The following is an 18,465-nucleotide window of genomic DNA, read 5'->3' on the forward strand; positions in this document are numbered from 1 at the left end:
TAGAAAAAGTGTTATCTGTTACACTTGCAAAGTCCATTTATGGTCCCAGGGAAAAGTGAATGACTTCACATACATTCACAATTGCACATTATGAAGAAAGCATTTTAGGATATGACAGCCTTAAAGGAAAAATTTGGCAATTACCAAATGGGGATGTTTGGTCTTATGGACCCACAAAACACAGGAATCTTTCTGGGAATGATAGGAAAATGGATCTCTTAAAATTAGCTCTGGTGTTGCATATTTCTACTGTAACTAATATCAAACTATACCTTCTAGCCTCTGCAGACAAACAAGAGATAAATGAAGTAATTAAAATTTTAGAATAAAGAGGCATTATATTTTAGGATGTATTCTGCTTAGGATTCTCCTGTTTGGCCAGTGATAGCAGATGAGAACTGGCATTTAACAACTGAATATCGAAGGCTTAATGCAAATATGGGACCACTCACTGCAGCTGTCCCAGGTATTGCAAACCTCACTGCTATGCTGCAGGCATCTGCACATAAGTGGATGGCAGTTTTGGATATAAAAGACATTTTTATGGTCCAAATTCAGGAGGAAGATAAACCCAAACTTGCATACACTTGGGAGGGATCACAATACACCTTCAATCGCCTGCCCCAAGGGGACAATCACTCACCCATGATAACACACAATGCTTTGGCTGAAATCCTTCAACAAATAGAAATTCATGCAGGAGTACAGATTTATCAGTGCACTGATGATGTGTTGGTAGGTGAGGAGGAAAGTGCAGTAAGAACAACAGCACAGGACATAAAATAGATTAAATGAAGAGGGGGTAGAAATGCTTTCAACAAATTGTCAAGATCCCTCTAAGGAAGTGAAATTCCTGAGAACCTAGTGCCTAGCAGGCCAAGCTGTAATTCCAGATGAAATAATTACAAAATTAGATGCTATATCTACCCCCACTACTGAAAAGGAATTTCAAAATATGAATGGTACTTTGGGATAGGAGTAATCATGTTTCTGGATTTTCTATAATAGCAATTCCCTTGTACACATTAATGAGGAAAAACCAAACTGGGATTATTGCATCTGACCCAAGCTCTTAAACAAGTAGAAAAATTCAGCAGCATCAGCCTGTAGAAATCCAAGGACTTTTCAATCTGTTAGCCAGCACCAGCAGTGCTCTGCCAGGGGGAATTGCACAGACCAAGAGTGCACAAATGGTGTGCAGCTATCTCGGGGGCCATAGGTCAAATGGATGTCACTGAAGGGCCAGCAGAACCTAAAAAATCACAGGTAGCTGACTCCAAATATGTTAACTTTACAACAGTTATATAAACCTGGTCCCATACTGGACACTCCTGCATTCACTTGAGAGTCTGGAGCTGAAGATATCTAATTTACTCACACCTCAGCCAAGCATGTTGATGTATATGAAAGTACAGAGCAGTTGCTCTTGAAACAAAGCAATTCACTCAACAGCAAGGAATATCAGTGTTAAGCAGGCACTCTTTATTTACAGGGCTGGGGCCACACCATGAGTGCTCCCAACCACTGGATGAATTAATACAGTTTATATTTACAAGGTTGTTACATATTCATTACACAGAGGAAGAAATCAATAACATAAAACCAGCCTATTTTAGAAAGTGATTGTACGAACATGAATTAACTATTTCACGGTCTTTGCTGCCATCTACTGTCCTTCCATAAGAACACAGTCCATTCCATAGTCATCATCATTTGTCCTTTAATTGAACTTTCTGAATTGGTGCATGCTCAGTCTATGTTAATTGCTTTTGAACTACAAAACTGGTTCTTTCTGGTGTTATTTACTTATCATCCCAGATGGTTTACTTCTCAGCCTTGAAAGTTGGTTATTGTTGGCTGCTTATTTATTTTAAGCAATATTTATCCTCTCTACTTACAAAGTCATTACCTATTTGGTTGCATTTTTCCTGAATATTTTTCAGTTCCTAGTTAAACACAATCTGCAGATCCTGTTTTTCAACCTTGCTCCCTTTGTTATGTGGTAGGGCAAAAGGTACTAAAAGCATTTTGGTAGTTAATTTAGATTTAGTCACATATAATGAGAACCCAGCAAGTGTCTTTCACTCTTAGCACTGAAACAAGAGAGGAAGTAGCAAAGGATGAATAGGAAGCACAGGGATGGGAGAGCTGGAAGCTGTATGCTGGCAGTAAAGCAGAAAGCAAGGATGCTGATTTTCACACAGTCTGGTGCCACACAGTGGTGTCAGTGGGAAGCATTAAATTGGCAAGTGAATGGAAAAGAGGTTTGGCTCTTGGAAATGTGTGGAGTTTCTCCTGTGAGTAGGGACACCAGCTTAGGGGTTACTCCCACAGAGGTTAAAACTATGTACTTTATCATAATTTTGGTGGTAAGTTCCATTTGATTTCTAATCAATACTATTTATTTTGCTAGCTTTAATATAGTTTAAATAACTTGATATCATGCACTATTTTAATCTACTAGTATTTTTTAAAAATTTTGTATTGGCTACTAAGTAACTCTGATTAAGATCTCTCATCTGTTATCTCCTGTCTGTTTAATAAGTAGTTTTATTTTTAATGTTTAATTTTTATTTTTAAGGTGTTTATTTATTTATTTATTTTTTATTTAATTTTATAGGTAGACCTGAACTTCCATTCAGTGCAGGCCAGAGTGATTTCTAAAGTGTAGACTTGCCTAAATCTAAGGCAGGGCTTGTCTGGAGCTCACACTCACCCTGTGATACAGATCTGGCTGCCCTTGGCCTCCCGGGGCTGCCTCCCCACTGAGAGCTCAGCTTTCTTTCCTGCATGAAAAACCCACTTTCACAGCCAGGCACTCAGGGCTGAAAGTGGGATGTTGCCTCCTAAAATTGCAAACCTGTGAGGATTGCTCCCAAAGGAAAGTTACCAGGACCAAGAGGTCTGGCTGGCCTTGGCTTCCTGGGGACCATCTCTTATCTACACTTGGGACACTGGAGCACCTTTTCTCCTGTGGAGGAGCACTGTCCTTCCAGAGATTCTGCCTCCTAAAACTGCAGACATCAGTGGATTGCTCTCAGAAGATAGCTGCCAGGGCTGATGGGTCTGGATGGTTCTGCCCTCCCAGGGCTTGCCTCTCACACATGTTGAAACGCCAAGCTTTCCTTCCTGTGGAAAAGAACAGTCCTGTGTGGCCAAGAGCTTGCAGCCCAAAGTGGGATTCTGCCTCCTGAAACTGCAAACATCTGAGGATTGCTCCCAGTGAAAAACTGCCAAAATGGACAGGTCTGGCAGGCTTTGGCCTTCTAGGAGCTGCACACGGCTTTTCTTCCTTTGGAAAAGTGTGGTCATTCTTGGCCAGCTGCCCTTTGCACAAAGGAGGATTCCACCTCCTAAAATTGCAAACGGCCCAGGACTCCTCCCAGAAAAATCCTGACAGGACTGGCAGTTCTGGCTGGCCTTGTCCTTTCAGGGCTGCCTCTCAGCTACCCCCAGACACTGGAAAAGAGTCATCCTCCATGGCATAAATCCATGGAGGGATTCTGCCTCCTGGAACTGGGAGTGTCTGAGGATTGCTCCCAGACAAGAGCTGCCAGGGCCCATGTGTCTGGCCACCCTTTGCCTCTCAGCTGCCCCTGACACACTGAGGTGAAAAGCTTTCTTTCCTGTGGAAAGGAGCCACTCATGCAGCCAGGTGCAAAAACCAGGGTCAAAAGTGGGCTTGCACCTCCTGAAATTCTGAATGTCCAAGGATTGCTCCCAGATGAAAACTTCCAGGACCAACAGCCTTGGCTGGCCTTGGTCTCCTGTGGGCTGCCTCTCAGCTGACCCCACAGGGGTGCTGAGTTTTATTCCTGTGGAAAAGAACCATCCATCATGGCCTGGAGCCTGTGGACAGAAGTGGGATTTTCTGAGGATGGATCCTAGGAGAAAGCCACCAGGACCAACAGGTCTGGCTGGTGTTGGCCTCCTATGGTCCACCTCGAGCTGCCCCTGAGACACTGGGGCACAGGGCTTTTCATCCTGTGGAAAAGATCCTTCCATCACCCATGGCCTAAAGTGGGATCCACTTCAAAAATTCTGTACATCCCAGGATTGTTCCCAGAAGAAAGCTGCCAATGGGTCTGGCTGGCCTTGCTTTCCCAGATGCCACCTCTCAGCTGCCCCTAGGCAACAGGACATCAGCCTTTCCTTCCTGTGGAAAAGCAAGGTCCTTTGCAGCCAGGTGCCCCAAGATTCCTCATCCTAAAGCTGTGATGCTCTGAGGATTGCTCTTAGATGAACACTGACAGAACCAATGGGTCTGCCTGGCCTTGGCCTCTCGGGAGGCTGCCTCCATGACACTGTAGTGCCAGGAATAGCTTCCTGTGGAAAACTCTGACACATTCTTCTTGTCCAGATACCCATAGCCAAAATTGGGATGCCGGGATGGCATCCACTGTCACCTGCCCGTGAGATGCAGAGGCTGAGCTGAGATCCCATCTCATCACCAGTCCTTTCTCCAGAAGCATCCACTCCATGGCAAGTCCTTCCCTAACAACAAATGACAGTCAAAAGGTAAATCATCATCCTAATTTAGCACTAAAAAAACCCTACAGAGAGGTGACTTGACCAGGGAATGCTGTGGCAGAACTAAGAACAGAAGGCAGAAAAACCTGTTTGTCAATTCTGCTTCTTACCAGCATTACAGTTCCTGGGAAAAGCATAATGGAAATTTGCCTGCAAATAATGCAGCTCCTATTGCCAGTCATGCCACCCAGGATGCTCTTAAGGGAAAAGATGCTATCACTTCCATGCATACTGCAAAAGAAATGCTAGGATCTGTCATTGGAAGACAGAAAAAACCGTTTCCAAGTCAGAGTCTTGTGGGGACAAATAACATTCCAGCAATTTCCAGATATGAATTTACCTCAGAAAACTTTGCAGACCTCCTTGTTTCTTCCTCTCCATGTGAGAGCTGGCTTCCATGCACCATATCCAGATAAAACATTACCTTTAGATCAGTTTCCTTCCAAACTGATTGTGCCAGTTTATCAGGATTTCTGTGTTAGCCCTGTGTAATGGACTCTGTCAAACACTTCCCTCTCTGGGGCTGAGGAAGAGCAGTGAAGCACCAGGTTCCAGTGAGCAGACAAGGCACAGGCACGTACCAAATGACCCCCAGCCAATTCCCTTGACAGAATTCAAAGTGGGAGAAGACCAAAGTACAGCTGGCTGTTCAAAAGGAATGCAGGGCAGGTGCCCAGGAGTGTGAGATGTGCTTGGGCTGACAGGCAGGCAGTGGCTGAGTCCCACACTGCAGGACCACTGGCCCCAAGGCCAGGCAGAGCTGGACAGTGCAGGCAGGTCTCCACCCAAACTGCTCCTTCCAACAAACACAGCTTCACCTGCCTCGTGCTGTTGGGATGGGCTGTTTTCATCATGCTCCATTGAGGCAGCAGGGTCCCAGGTGTGACCATCTACCAAAAGGAGAGGATGTGCTGAGCCAGACATCAGCTTCTAGGGGGACCCACAGAGATGTAAATGGGGACCAGGCTGCTGTGAATGTGTCCTGGAATTAAAGGGCAGTAATAAATAACTGTTACCTCTTGAGCAGGGCTGACTTTGGAGGGAGTTCCTGCTCAGATACACCAGCTCGAAGCCTGGTGACAAGCACAGCACAGCCAAAATCTGAGCCTGGCCTTGGCAAGGCTGAGTGTCTCTTGCAGCAGTGAACATCAAAGCACATTCCAGTGCCCACAGCAGGAATGGATCTCTAAATCCAAACATGTTCCCCCTGAGTTCTGCTACAGCTTCTCTCAATATTGGGCACGTCTTTCCCAGATTCCTCCACATTCTCTAGTGCCCTTCCCTTTCCTCACATTCACCCCCTGCTGCTTCCCCTATGTCGGTCTGTCCTCCAGCCCCTTTGCAGATGCTGCTGACCACCTCCCCAGCACCAGATATAGCACCATCTCCTTCTCCAAAGGGAGTAAAATAACTCTCTGGTGATGAAACTGGCTCTTTTTTTGTAATCAGATAGAATTGAATGTACAGCACCAGGATTGTTCTTTATTGCTACTGTTCCTATTCCATGTGCATTAGTTGTCTGACCTTTAAGAAGGCCTCAAATTTTATATATTTATTTATTTAATTTTTAATTTTTTTTTCCTGACCCTTAAATGGTTATGATCCTGTACAGGAAATGGTAAAAGTCTTCCCTTGGAACAATAAACATTTCTGATTATTCTTTCCTCTTAGCACCTTCTCTGTTATCTGATTTCCCCTTTGGAAGTCATGTTCCTTGATCCTCTCCTGCCCTCAGCTGCACGTGGCCTGAGTGGATTTCTGCACTCAGATCTCTCTGAAATCAGTGCAGCTGTGACCAGAACCATGGGAACCTGAGTGGAGCCCTCTCCAGGAGGGATTTCTGCATTCAACAACTGGAAAAAGCTTGCCTCTCCAAGGATTTTGTCTGACAGCATGGCTCCAGCAGAGCTGCAGAGTGGGTTCAGAAGCACAGCAGAATATGCTTCCACAATCACTCAAGAGAACCCCATCTCCTTGTGACAAAGGCTGCACATACAACATGCAGTGGGAGAGGTTTTGTCACCCAAGGAAGAGGCCTGTGTGTCTGTGCAGCAGCACAGACTGGGCTGCAGGAACAGAAGAGCTGTCACTGTGTCTGGCACCAGATGCCACATCAAAGAATGAGATAATTTCTCAATTTCTCTCATCTATGTCGTGGATATTTGCTGTTTGTTACCTGGTCTGGGTTCAGGTCACCCATTGTTTGAAGCACTCAGCAGATCACACCAAGCTTCCAGAAGTCTCTGGTTCCCAAAGGTAAAGGCACTCACCTGCAGCAGAGGGAAGCTAAAACACCTTTCTGTCATTGGTGTCATTGGAAACCTTGTTCTCTGCCCTCAGGTTACAAAGGTGAATGCAATAAATAAAGCAATAGTTAGCTGACAGTCGTGAGCCTTTCTGGAAGGGGAAACCAATTCATTCACAGGCTTGAAATGAGAGCTCATTAAACAGGCCAGGTTTGCAGTTTTGCCTGGCACTGTTCTCCCCAGGGCCCTGGAGGAGTGTGCAGATGGCTGCTTCAGCCATGGCTTTTCACTGGCACTAATCTAACAAACCCAGGGAAGAGATGGCAGGAGCCTCATCCCTGCTCAGAGCAGCTGCCAGGAGGAGGAGGAAGAGGAGGATGTCTTGGTTTGAGGAGGGGAGGAAGAACCACGGGGATGCTGCTCTCACAACCACAAGTCTGTCACAGCTCTCTGGAGAGGGAGCCTTCTCTGTGTGCCAGCCCCAAAGGGACTGCAGGACAATGAGGGAAGGGCAAGCAAAAAGTTTCACCTGTATGCTCAAAGCCTTCTGTTATTTGACTGCATGCAGTTAAGCATTTCAATTATTCCACCAAAAATCTTCCTCAGAAATAACTACTCACTATTAAACTCTCCTATTTAAGAATAGGAAACACTGAAACATTTTTCCTGGCTCCAAGCAGGAGGCATTTCAGGCTGTGCAGTTTGGGGTTATTGTCTACCCACTCATGACCTCTGTTACACCAGAATTGTCCCATTGGTGGCAAGATTGGCTGGACAAGAGTTGGATAGAAACTTTCCTTTATCATTTGGATTATCTGAGGGATTGCTTATGCACTGCACCTCGTGGCAATTCCAAGACCTCACCAGGGGTGTTAACACATGGGTCTGTGAGACTGGGAGCACTAAAGGAGGTCCTGCATGGCTGGGAGAGCCTTAACCAGGAACTGCAGATCCTGTGAGGTTCTGGTTACTTCTCTCCTACAGCTTAAGGAGGCAAAACACATGCAGAGGCATCATATTCATCATATCTTGCTCTTCACACAGAATTAGCTTTGTTTAGTGAATTCCTTCCTGGCTGTGGGTTGCTGCAGCAGCCCTTAAGTACCAGTTCAAGGAACTGCTGATCCTTGAAAGGCCTGCACTGAGATCCCTACCATGTGTAAAACACCCCCATCTTTATCTGCTTCACACATCACTGTGCTACAACTGCAATTCTGTGGCTCCAGTTCCCCATCTTTTGCATATTTTAGAAGGAATAAACTCCATCCAACACATGAGTAGGAAAGAGCATTCCCCAGACTTCTCAGTATTTAACTTTAGATTTCTCATCTTTGTAACAGCATTTTGTCTGGCTCTTCTGCTAGACCTAAGCTGTCCTTTCATGTCCACACTTTTCCCTCTTCCATCATTTTAGCAAAGGAACTTTCCTCTACTTTTTTGACTGCTTGCTTACTGATTTGACTGCTTGCTGTTCTGATGAATGTCATTCTTCAACAGCCTCTTGTTCCAGCCAAGCTCCATCAATAATTCAGCCAGGCCTCAATAACATCAGCTCTGGGTCAATATGACACTCAGGCCAATTAACTGACTGAAAAGGCTCAAGAGATACAGGCAAGAGGTTTCTCTCAATTTTTTGAAACTCTTCTGAATTTCTAAAAACTGAGTTAGTTCAATGACTAAAGCTCAGGGCAGTTTGACACAGTTCAAAAGGTGCCAAGCAACTTAAGCAATGGATTAAAAAGCCCATCAGCCTCCATTCCCTTGCTTGTCTCCACCTGCTCTGACATTTTACGTTACCTGGGACAAAGCCTATCCCCTGTTCACATGCTCCTGGCTGGATGAGATGCTGGAACACGACTGCAGCATGTCTAGACAAACATCACCTTTGTGACTCTTTGCTTATGAGCAGTATAGCTTAACTAGCCTTAGGCAAATGGCAGCTAAAACTCTGAAAAAGGTATTTCAGTTGCCCACCTAGAGACACTGCAAAAGTGGTCAGTGCTCAGTTCTACATGAGACCCCAGTTTCCTCCTGTTGAGCATTACCCAAATTTCCAGTGTCTCTTCAACCCCCAGCGTCCCTTGGCCACCACATCCTGCAGCATAACAGCTCAGACACAAATCTGTGGAAGGGATGATGGATCTGTAGACACAACCACCTTGCAGGTGCCAAACACCATCCCAGCAGCTCACAGGGCACATAGAGCTGTGGCAGTGCTCAGCACAGGGGTGATTTTTACGTCCTGAAGCTCAGAGCTGCTCAGGTGGGACCAACCACAGCTGCACAAGCCCCTGCTCCCTCTCTTGCTGCATTCATTTAATGAGTGTTGATTCAGGCACTGAGCTCTGTCTTCTCACATTGAAGGCACTGAAGTGTTTGGAACTCTCTGTGGGGAACAGTGACTTGGAATCACTCAGAAACTAGATTTATAGGGCTTTGTGGACAGAGGATGTGTGACTTGGATGGGAAACAGTCTTGTCTTCTGCTCTCATCACTGGCCACTCGCTGAACTCACGTATTTGGAGAGAGCTCAAAGAACCAGAAGGAGTAATTAGTTGTGTGGAGGCCAACAACAGGTTTGAGGAAGCTCTTTCCCTCCTGGGCATTGTTGTACTCACCAAGGATGGGTGAAAGGCTTGAACTTGTTACTGGCTGGCTGCTGCTCTAAGGCCTTCCCAGACCATAGTCCTGGTCTTGATTCCCATTCTAGGGAAAAGTGAGCTCATTTTCTGTCAAGGATGAAAGGCTGAGTGAGGTTCAGGACCCACAGGAATTTCAACACGAGCAGCTAGAACCAGCCTCCATTACTGGTCTGCTCCTTATAAAAATACAAGAATGGAGCAATGAAAATGCCTCATTAACCCAAACTAATTGTGTGAGAAAGAAGACAGTCACCCGGACAATCAAGAGAAAAATAGGTGTTATCTTCTCAACACCAGAATACAGAGATCTAGACTCAGCTCTGCAGCTCTTGGGACCACAAAGAAACTGTACCAATACAGGTTGCAGAAGGAAAGAAGTGCCAGGTCCCATCAGAAACAGGAGAAAGCAGGAGAGTACTGACCCCACAAATCCTTTGCTGTGGGCACAGAGTGGCTGGAGCACCTGCACTGTTTGTAGGGTCACTTATCATGGCAAAGCTCAACCCCAACCCCAGCTGAAGTCTGCTTCTTCTAGTTCTCTCTTACCAAGCCAAAAAGCTTCTCAGAAGGAGCATTTTTGTGTTTTCTTAATGCCACCTAGTGCCTTTCCCCAGCCTGAATCAGTGATTCAGCCCTCAGAGCCCCTGAGGCACCACAATTGCTGCAGTGGAAAAGAAGCAGCTCCATGGGGCCAGGGCTGAGAGGAGCTACCTGACAGCAGCAGGGAGATGGGAAGCTGGAAAAGCACTTGGAAAACTGTGACAGAGGCAGCACTTGGACTGGAGAACAGCTTGGATAGCAGGTACTGAGTCTGCAGCACAGAGGATGAGAGGAGCTATTGGGCAGCTACACCACAACACAAAACATGCAATGGGATCGCACTTCAGCGTTTCATTTTGATGATAACTCATCATCCCTAAAGATAAGAGAGGAAGTCAGACCGACTAGAGAGTGCACCTGGAAGCACAGCAAACCTTCAGGATCTCTGTTTTTCCCCCCCCACTCTCTCCCCAGAGAACACTGACCCACACTGATGTCACCTTAACCAGAGCCAAGTGTTTAATTGAGTGCAGGGAGTGACAGTGGCACAGTGGCTGTGCTGGGAGGGCGATTCCCACACCACGGAATCTTCAGAACAGAAGTAAAGAAGTGAAGGCAGATCCATCTTACAGAGTACAGTGAAAAACAAATTATGCATCTGGGGGCAGCACTGGAAACAATGATGCCTCCTAAGGACTTGCAAATACCCAGGCCTGAGGCATCTCAACATGACTGAGATGAGAGATTTGTCAGCACAACTGACTCCCCAGCATCAGTACTGAACATCAGGCAATGGAGCTAAGGTTTGTTTTTTATATATCTAAATATCTATAGATATATATTTATGTATCTATAGATATAGATATATATATAAAGCACCTATCACCATATTGATAAACATTCTTTGGAACCTCCTTGAGGGCAAGAGGTAAGAACAGGAGTCAGCCTGTTGGCACCTCAGCACTTCTGTTTCTGACCAATTTTAAAAATTAACAACCAAAAAAGAAGCCACAAGACTGCTGCCAGCCTGCCTGGCTGGTGTTTAATACTGCTACTCCATCAGGGTTGGAGGGAGACCTATTGTGAATGGCAACAGTGCACTGTGACTTCTCCAGCTGTGCTGCAGAGCAGTGCAGGAGTCACAGCAGGGCAGTGGGACACAAAGGCTCAGACCTGTTACCAGTCAAAATGTGTCAGCAGCAGGAAGCTCCCATGAGGAGAGAGTGAGCTAACTGTGCACAAAGCTCTCTCTCTCTCTCTTTCTCTCTCTCTGTGCTTAAGGCTGAGTCAGGGACCCTTTGAACTCTTCCCAGACCACCAGACAGAAATATGTGTCAGTTATAAATACATCATGTCAGTTGGGGGGGATGTGGGGTGTGGTTGGGAGAATTTAGAATGGGTGCAGGGAGGAGAGAAAGGAAAAAGACATCTTACATTTCCAGCACTGGAAAGAACAGTTTTGACCTCACGCAATAAGTCACTGGACCTTTTCAATAGTCTTATCTGGCTTATGCCCCATCATCTTTAACACATCAGAGGGAATGTTGGCTGGCCAAGGGTTAAACAATCCCACACAGTGGAGAGCAAATCTGCAGTCTGCTGAGAAGATCCCAGCCACATCACTGATGATCTCAGAGTCCAGCTTGAAGGAAGGAAGCAGCATCTCGGCCTCACACATCGCTCAGGGCCTGCAGAGAGCCAAAGACAAACTGTCAGGATGGAGCTGCCTCAGCTCTGCCAGGCTGCAGCAGAAATATGAATCACTCAATACAGTTATGGCATTTGCCTTCATTCCTGTGACACTCTAAGGAGTTCTTTTTTCTGGAACCTGCAGTGGGGAGATGATGGAATAATGTGAAAATACAGACCATCCTTCAAAAAGCAAGACTGAGCTATACTGGAGCATCCCTTCTTTGCCCTCTGGTTTGCACTAGAAATCACAAGCACATTTTATCTAAGACTTTTGGAGCTTTCCAGTGGGAAACACCAGCTCTGCAGGCTCTTGGACCTGGCTTTCGTAGGTGAAGCAGGAGGGATCTGTCATCAAGGCATGGGACATCAGCCCAAAGAACAGCTCCTAAATGAACTCTAGTCTTCCCTGACTGACTCATACTCTGCTCTCTCATACAAAACGTTGTCCTGCTCTGACTTGCCCACAGAAGTCTTTGGGACTGCAGGAAATCCTCAGTCCTATCTACTCCCACTCCTACTTCATCCTTGAGGGAGGTGTTGTGGCACGGCCTGGCTTACCTTCCGTGCAAACTCTGGCAGAATGAATGCTGCCCGGTGAATTTCAGAGTTGTAGTATTTCAGACTCCTCTCCTCTACTTGCTGCTGCGAGAGCTGCTGCACGGGCTCCCGGAAATTTGTGTTCTGCAAAAAACAAAGTCAGGTAGCTCTGACTATTTGGGTAAGGAGCCAAAGGCTGTGTGACAGGCACTCTGATCCATGGCAGAGAACTGAGATGACTCACAGGAGAACAAATAACTTTCTGTTCTAGTATGAGGTCAAAGGTTCTGCGCAGCCCCAGTTCCAAGGGCTGGGGTTTATGCTCTGTAACTCCTGTGAGCAGCACTCATGCACAGATGTCAGTGCATGAGGTCAGACAGCATGAGCCATGTGCCAGATGAAGCTGTGAGAGTGCCTGAGCATCCAAGAAACAAGGCTTTGCTCTTCAAAGGAGAATCCATGTTTGTATTAAGTTTGGCACGGTGCATGCTGCCAGCATCCCAGATTAATCATGTACAGTGGAGCAGTGCTGGCACCCCAAACCCATCTGACAGACACATTGAAGCAGACTGGGAAAAGAGTAAACTTGAGTGGTCTGACAGAGTTAGCAGCCCACATCCTAACACCCACTCTCACTTGGAGGCCTCTGTGAGCAGATTACCAGTCCCAGGCTGTTTCTTAGCAGGTGCCCACCTTGTAACAGTCAGCATCAATAACCCAAAGCCTTAACACGCCCTGGAAATTGGGAGTGACTTCCTCCCTTCCAAGTTTGTTGTACTAGACAGAAAATTATGACCATTTCTAAAGCAATTGGTCCATTCTGCACTTCAGTCAGCACTGAGCAGGCTGCACTGCAGCTCTGGGGCTCTGGGCTGGCAGAGCCAGGCCCCACCAAGAACCTTGAGACCCCACAGCTGGGAGAGTCCAGTGCCACAGCTCAAGTTCTGCAAGGGACAGCCTCAGGCAGGCTTCTAGGGAATGGAAAAGGACACCTGAGGTGCCTGAAACTCACAGGGTTCTTGCTGCAGAGCATGAAGCCAATCTGCCCGCTGGGATACGTGGGGATGGTGCAATAGGCGTATTCCACAACCGGGAACAGAGACTTGCAGAACTGACGCATCTCCTTAATGAGATCCAGGTGCAGCCACTGGCACTCACCTGCAGGGAGAAAGGAAGTCAGGATGCAAGGTGAGAGCTGCCCCTCTTCCCTGCACAGAACTGTGCCAGGTTAGCAGTGGTTCCAAGTCTCAACCTGTACAGCTCATGTGGTTTCAAAGACAAGACCCTTATGCCAGTTTTGCTAAGCCCAGTCCAATAATTAATGAGCTGACAGAGACAAAACCACTGCTTTACCTGGGAGGTGACTTTTTTCACTCCCTGCATCACATCTCCCCAAGAAGAATCCCCTCTGTGCCTCCCACTTGGTATGTAAAGGTCTGTGGCATCAGCCTCTGCCCAGGGACAGCATCCTCACCTTGGCAGCAGAGAATCCCATCTTCTCGCAGAGCTGTCTTCATCAGCTGGTAATAAGATTCTTTGAACAAACTTTCTGCAGGACCTGGGACAAAGGTGAATAAAGAAAAGTTTTGAGCCTAGGTGAACCCCAGCCTGCACCTAGCAGGGGCAAAACAGTCAGAATTTTAGCTTGGCTAAATAGCAAGCCCAGGTCCTACATTAAACCAAGTCTTAGCAGCTGTCTCTTGCTTCACAGAGCATTTTTTAAGCAGAACTCCTGCTCCAAACTGCCTTTTAGAGATGCCTCCCTCTGTGTTGACTAGAGCAAGACTGAAGGTGACTCAGACTCGTTGATGGGTTGCTAAAATGAGGTGCCATATCTACATTTGGTCCCTCTCTACCTCAGTTTCCCCCTTCAGAAATCCAGCAGCCTGACCACAGCTGTCTTTGGGGTAGGGGCTGCAGCAGCAGTGTGTGAGCCACATGTGCAAAGCTGCCCTTGCCAGCAGCTGTATCTCCCATGGGATTGCTGGACTCAGGGAACAACTCTGCCAGAAGAAATAGTTGCTGGAGCTGAATTTTGAGGAGAGATATGTAAAAGGCTGGCTTGAAGGCCTGCTAATACAATTTCATGGTTTCCATCCTTCCCCTACTAAAAGAACCAAGTCAGCAAGAGTCTTTTCACTCGAAAGGATCCTGAGCAGGCTGGCATAACTTCCAAGAGGTAGGCAGAAGAAAAAAAATGAAGGAGGGATGTGGAAAGCAGTGCCCTTTTATGGCTAGAATTCTTACCCATGGGGTCAGACGAATCCGTGATAATCACATCAAAGGCTTCTTGATTTTGTTTCATGAACTCAAAACCATCTCCCACATGCAAGGTCAGCTTAGCACTGGAATACCCCACTGCCATCCCTGGGAGGTATTTTTTAGATACCTGGATCACATCCTGCAACACAGAGAGCACAAGTGGGTCAGAGGCTTACAAGAAGCTGCTTCTCAGACTACTGTGCAGTTGTGACTGGAAGAACAGCACAATGAGTCATTTCCTTCCTTCAGCTCAAGTCTGACTCGCCAGTGAAATCCACAAGAGCTGCCAGCATCTTCAGCCAGCAAGCAACTCTCAGCCTTTTCCTACAGCCTCAGGGTTTGGTGACATTGTTGGTCTGTCCATGCCAAACCCAACAAAAACCTGGAGCTCCAAGAGCTCCCCGAGGAACTGAGCAAATATGATTACAGGTCAGACTGCTCTGTGCTCCTTTTCCCTACAGAACATCGCTTGCATAGGCGATCTCAGCTAAATCTATTTCTTTTTCTTCCTAAGTAAAACCATGCCAGCAGGTTTCTGAATGCAAGATGAGAAATATCCCCATCTCTGCACTATAGTCATTATATCAATCTCTTTGTAAAATAAAGTTTTCTCTCTAAAATTGTTAGACAGCCACTGCCCTGGGCCCAGCAATTGTACTGAACACTACCAGCTTCTCACAGCTGGCAAAACCAAAAAAATATGCTGGTGTCAGGCAGTGCTTGTTAAAACCAGGGATGTTTGCCTACTTAGCTGGCAGGCAGAGCACACAATCTCATTTAGCAATGTTTCCTGTCCTTAACAGAACAAAACTTTCTCATAAAGTAAAATATCAGGCTGAGTAAAGTAGAGTAAAATAAAACTGGCTGAGAGGGAGACTGGGAAAAGAATAAATTCAGTGGTCTGACAGAGTTGCCAGCCCACATCCTAACGCCCACTCTCACTTGGAGGCCTCTGTGAGCAGATTACCAGTCCCAGGCTGTTTCTTAGCAGGTGCCCACCTTGTAACAGTCAGCATCAATAACCCAAAGCCTTAACACGCCCTGGAAATTGGGAGTGGCTTCCTCCCTTCCAAGTTTGTTGCACTAGACAGAAAATTATTATAATTTCTAATGCAAGTGGTCCATTTATCACAGAAGCAAATCCCTGCTGCTTATTTCCTGATTTTGGTTGCAAAGACTGCTCAACAAAGCAACCATCCTCCTCGGCAAGGAGAACTCTGCTCGGCAGCGAGGGAGAGGAAAAAGCAGCACCTCCAAAAAGCCAGGGCACTCCTCCAGATCCCATGCTTGGCCCAAGTCTGCCTGGAAGGGCCTCAATCGTACGCGTGTGAAAGAAATCACATGGAAGAGGCAGCCAGCTGCCACGTAGATGACTTGTAAGGCAAAGAGGTGGCGCTGTCATTGTCACGCCAGCAGAACCAGCAGCAAACGCGCCCGGTGCTGACGAGAGCCAGCAGGTGAAACCGCAGCTCCGGTGGATGCTGAGAAGCCGGGCTGGTTTTGCTGGGCAGCCCGCCCGCCCCGAGGCCCGAGCTCCCGGGGCTCCTGCCCGCAGCACAACGCACCTCATCGATCTCGCACTGCACCACGGACTCCACGGTCGGGTGTTTGACCACCTCTCGCAGCACGCCCCCGTCGCCGCCGCCGATGATCAGCACCTGGCAGGGAAGAGGGCACAGCACGGGGCTGTCAGCGGGCTCGGCTCGGTGGAACTTCGGCTGCGCGGCCAAAGGAGAGCGGCGTGAGAGCCCTGCGGGCCCGCGCTGCCCCGAGCCCGGGGAGGAACCGCGGGGCCCGCGAGTGGCCCCCGACAGGCCCCGGCAGCCCTGCAGGGCCCGGGGTGGCTCCGTAGATCCCGGCTGGGGGGAACCCCGAGGTGCGGGCCGGGCACGACTCACCTTGCGGGGGTCGGGGTGGCTGCAGAGGGGCAGGTTGGCGATCATTTCCTGGTAGGAGAACTCGTCCCGCTCCGTGCACTGGATCACCCCATCCAGGACCAGGACGTTGCCGTACGTGGTGCTGGGCAGAGCGGGGAAGCGGGGTTGGAGCCGGCCCGGGGCCGCGCTCCCCCGCCCCCTCTCCGCGCCGCCAGGCCCCACCGCATGGCGCTGCCCGGCCCCGCCGCCCACCCACCGCCCCGGGCCGCCCTCCCGCACCTGCGGAAGACGAGGATCTCCTGGTAGCGGGAGCGCTGGTGGTGCAGGAGCTCCTCCACCTGCAGCGACATGGCCTGGCCGGGCCACAGGCGGCACGTCTCGCGGAACCAGCCCTCGCGGATCAGCGCCGCCGCGCCGCGCTCCATCCCGCAGCGGAGCGGAGCGGCCCCCCCCGGGCCACCTGCGCTCGGCTCCCGCCGCCGCCTGACCCCGCCGGAGCCGCGCGCAGGGCCCCGCGCCGCCATTGGCCCGGGCCCGCCGTGACGGCCGAGCCACGTGGGGCCGCGGCGGGCGGGGCGGGCCCGAGCGGGCCCGCCCCCGCCGCCACGGGGAAAGGGCGCGCCCGGCCCCGGGCACCGAGCGCTCCCCGCACCGCCCCGCCCCGCCCGCACAACCGCGGCCCTCGGGAAGAGTCCGGGCTGGCTGTAAGGAGAGTGGATTGCGTGTTGGATTCCGCGAGGACGATTGGGGAGAGCGTCTCGCAAGAAAGGCTGAGGCAGCTGGGCCTGTTCGGCCTCGGGAAGAGACGGGTGAGAGGGCTCCTCATTAAGGTGTGTAAATACCTAAAGGGAAAATGCCAAGGAGAGGGAACCGGGCTCTGCTTGGCGATGCCAAGCACTGGCACACAAGGCAACAGGCAGAAACTGAGGCACGGGGAGTCCCAGCTGAACCTTAGGAAGAATTCTCCTGTGTGGGTGACCGAGGTCAGGGATGGATTGCCCAGAGAGGCTGTGGAGTCCTTTTCACTGGACATAATCCAGACCCATCTGGGCACAATCCTGTGCCACGTGCTCTAAGATGACCCTGTTTGAGCATGGAGATGACTTGCTGTGGCCCTACCAACTCCACCCATCCTATGATTCTGTGGATATCACAAAAGCAGATTCAGTTCCAGTGCTGGTGGGCCCAGGTGAGGCTCAGCAGCCCTAGAGAATGTGATGTGTGACTTCTGGAGAAATGCACCAAGGTTTTACCAAGAGCAGTTCTCCAGCCAGGTTACACAAAGACCTCCAGCAACTGCACAACAGTAAAACAACCTCACAGTCAGGAACTCGTGCTACAACTTCACAGGCACAACCAAGTGAATAAAGCATGTATGTAGTTGCTAGTCACTTAAAGACATTTTTAAAACTTTTTCAACTCATAAAGGGAAAACAGAAGTCCAAAATTAGGATCAACCTTGAAATGTCACTTTTTTTGGAATTTGAAACAGAGGATTTAAACCAGAGGTTTTAATCAGGCCAACAGGGCTTTTGCTAACACTTGTTCTTCAAGTTAAAGAAATAACAAGAACTGGTAAAGCTGACAAGGAAGGAACAGGCAGCCCCTGCAAATGCACTTGGAGACAACTGCTATTTAACTGCCTCTTTACCAAAACATTCTCCAATATCCAGCCGTGCAAGCAGATTTTATGAGCAGGAAGTCTCTGTTCTACCATTACAGTGCTGCTTAGTCTGCACTGTTCACACTAAGATACCCAAGGAGGAAAACCCCTTCTCAGTTTCTTCCACTCCCTATTTCCCAGAAGCAGGGAAAAAGACTGAAAACAAACTAAATCTCTTTATAGAGTCCTTGTAAAATAAAGCCCTGTTAAAATGTCATGTTCTCTACTTCTCCACAGCAATATTACCAGCTGTCAGGGGTCTGCATTAGAATAAACTCTGTCACTGACCCATCAAATATTGATTATACTGTTCCTGCTACTCTTTGTACAAAGACTGAAAGATAACTCACTGTGGGTATTTAAAACTTGGACATGTTAATTTGGCTGTAGAGATTCAGCTGCAGCACAGAATCCTCTGCCTTTTCCCACCACAACACTGCCAATCTGTGCTTTTCCCTTCTGCTCTTTGACTCTGA

General features: G+C 48.4%; 1 protein-coding gene across 1 annotated transcript; it reads right to left on the bottom strand.

Annotated features, from left to right (window-relative positions):
• Window positions 1-10,454: 10,454 nt before the first annotated feature.
• Window positions 10,455-16,823, bottom strand: SRM (spermidine synthase). Its single transcript, XM_005528292.3, has 8 exons — window positions 16,606-16,823; window positions 16,348-16,468; window positions 16,015-16,107; window positions 14,435-14,588; window positions 13,662-13,745; window positions 13,200-13,345; window positions 12,209-12,331; window positions 10,455-11,646 (listed from the first exon to the last, which is right to left on the bottom strand). The coding sequence occupies exons 1-8, from the start codon at window positions 16,749-16,751 to the stop codon at window positions 11,629-11,631; spliced, it is 885 nt and encodes a 294-aa protein (XP_005528349.1). The 5' UTR covers window positions 16,752-16,823; the 3' UTR covers window positions 10,455-11,628.
• Between the last annotated feature and the right edge of the window lie 1,642 nt (window positions 16,824-18,465).

The sequence above is a fragment of the Pseudopodoces humilis genome, chromosome 24, assembly GCF_049639895.1.
Source record: "Pseudopodoces humilis isolate 2021_Gansu_Grassland_sample_001 chromosome 24, ASM4963989v1, whole genome shotgun sequence".
In the NCBI taxonomy this organism is placed as follows: domain Eukaryota; kingdom Metazoa; phylum Chordata; class Aves; order Passeriformes; family Paridae; genus Pseudopodoces; species Pseudopodoces humilis.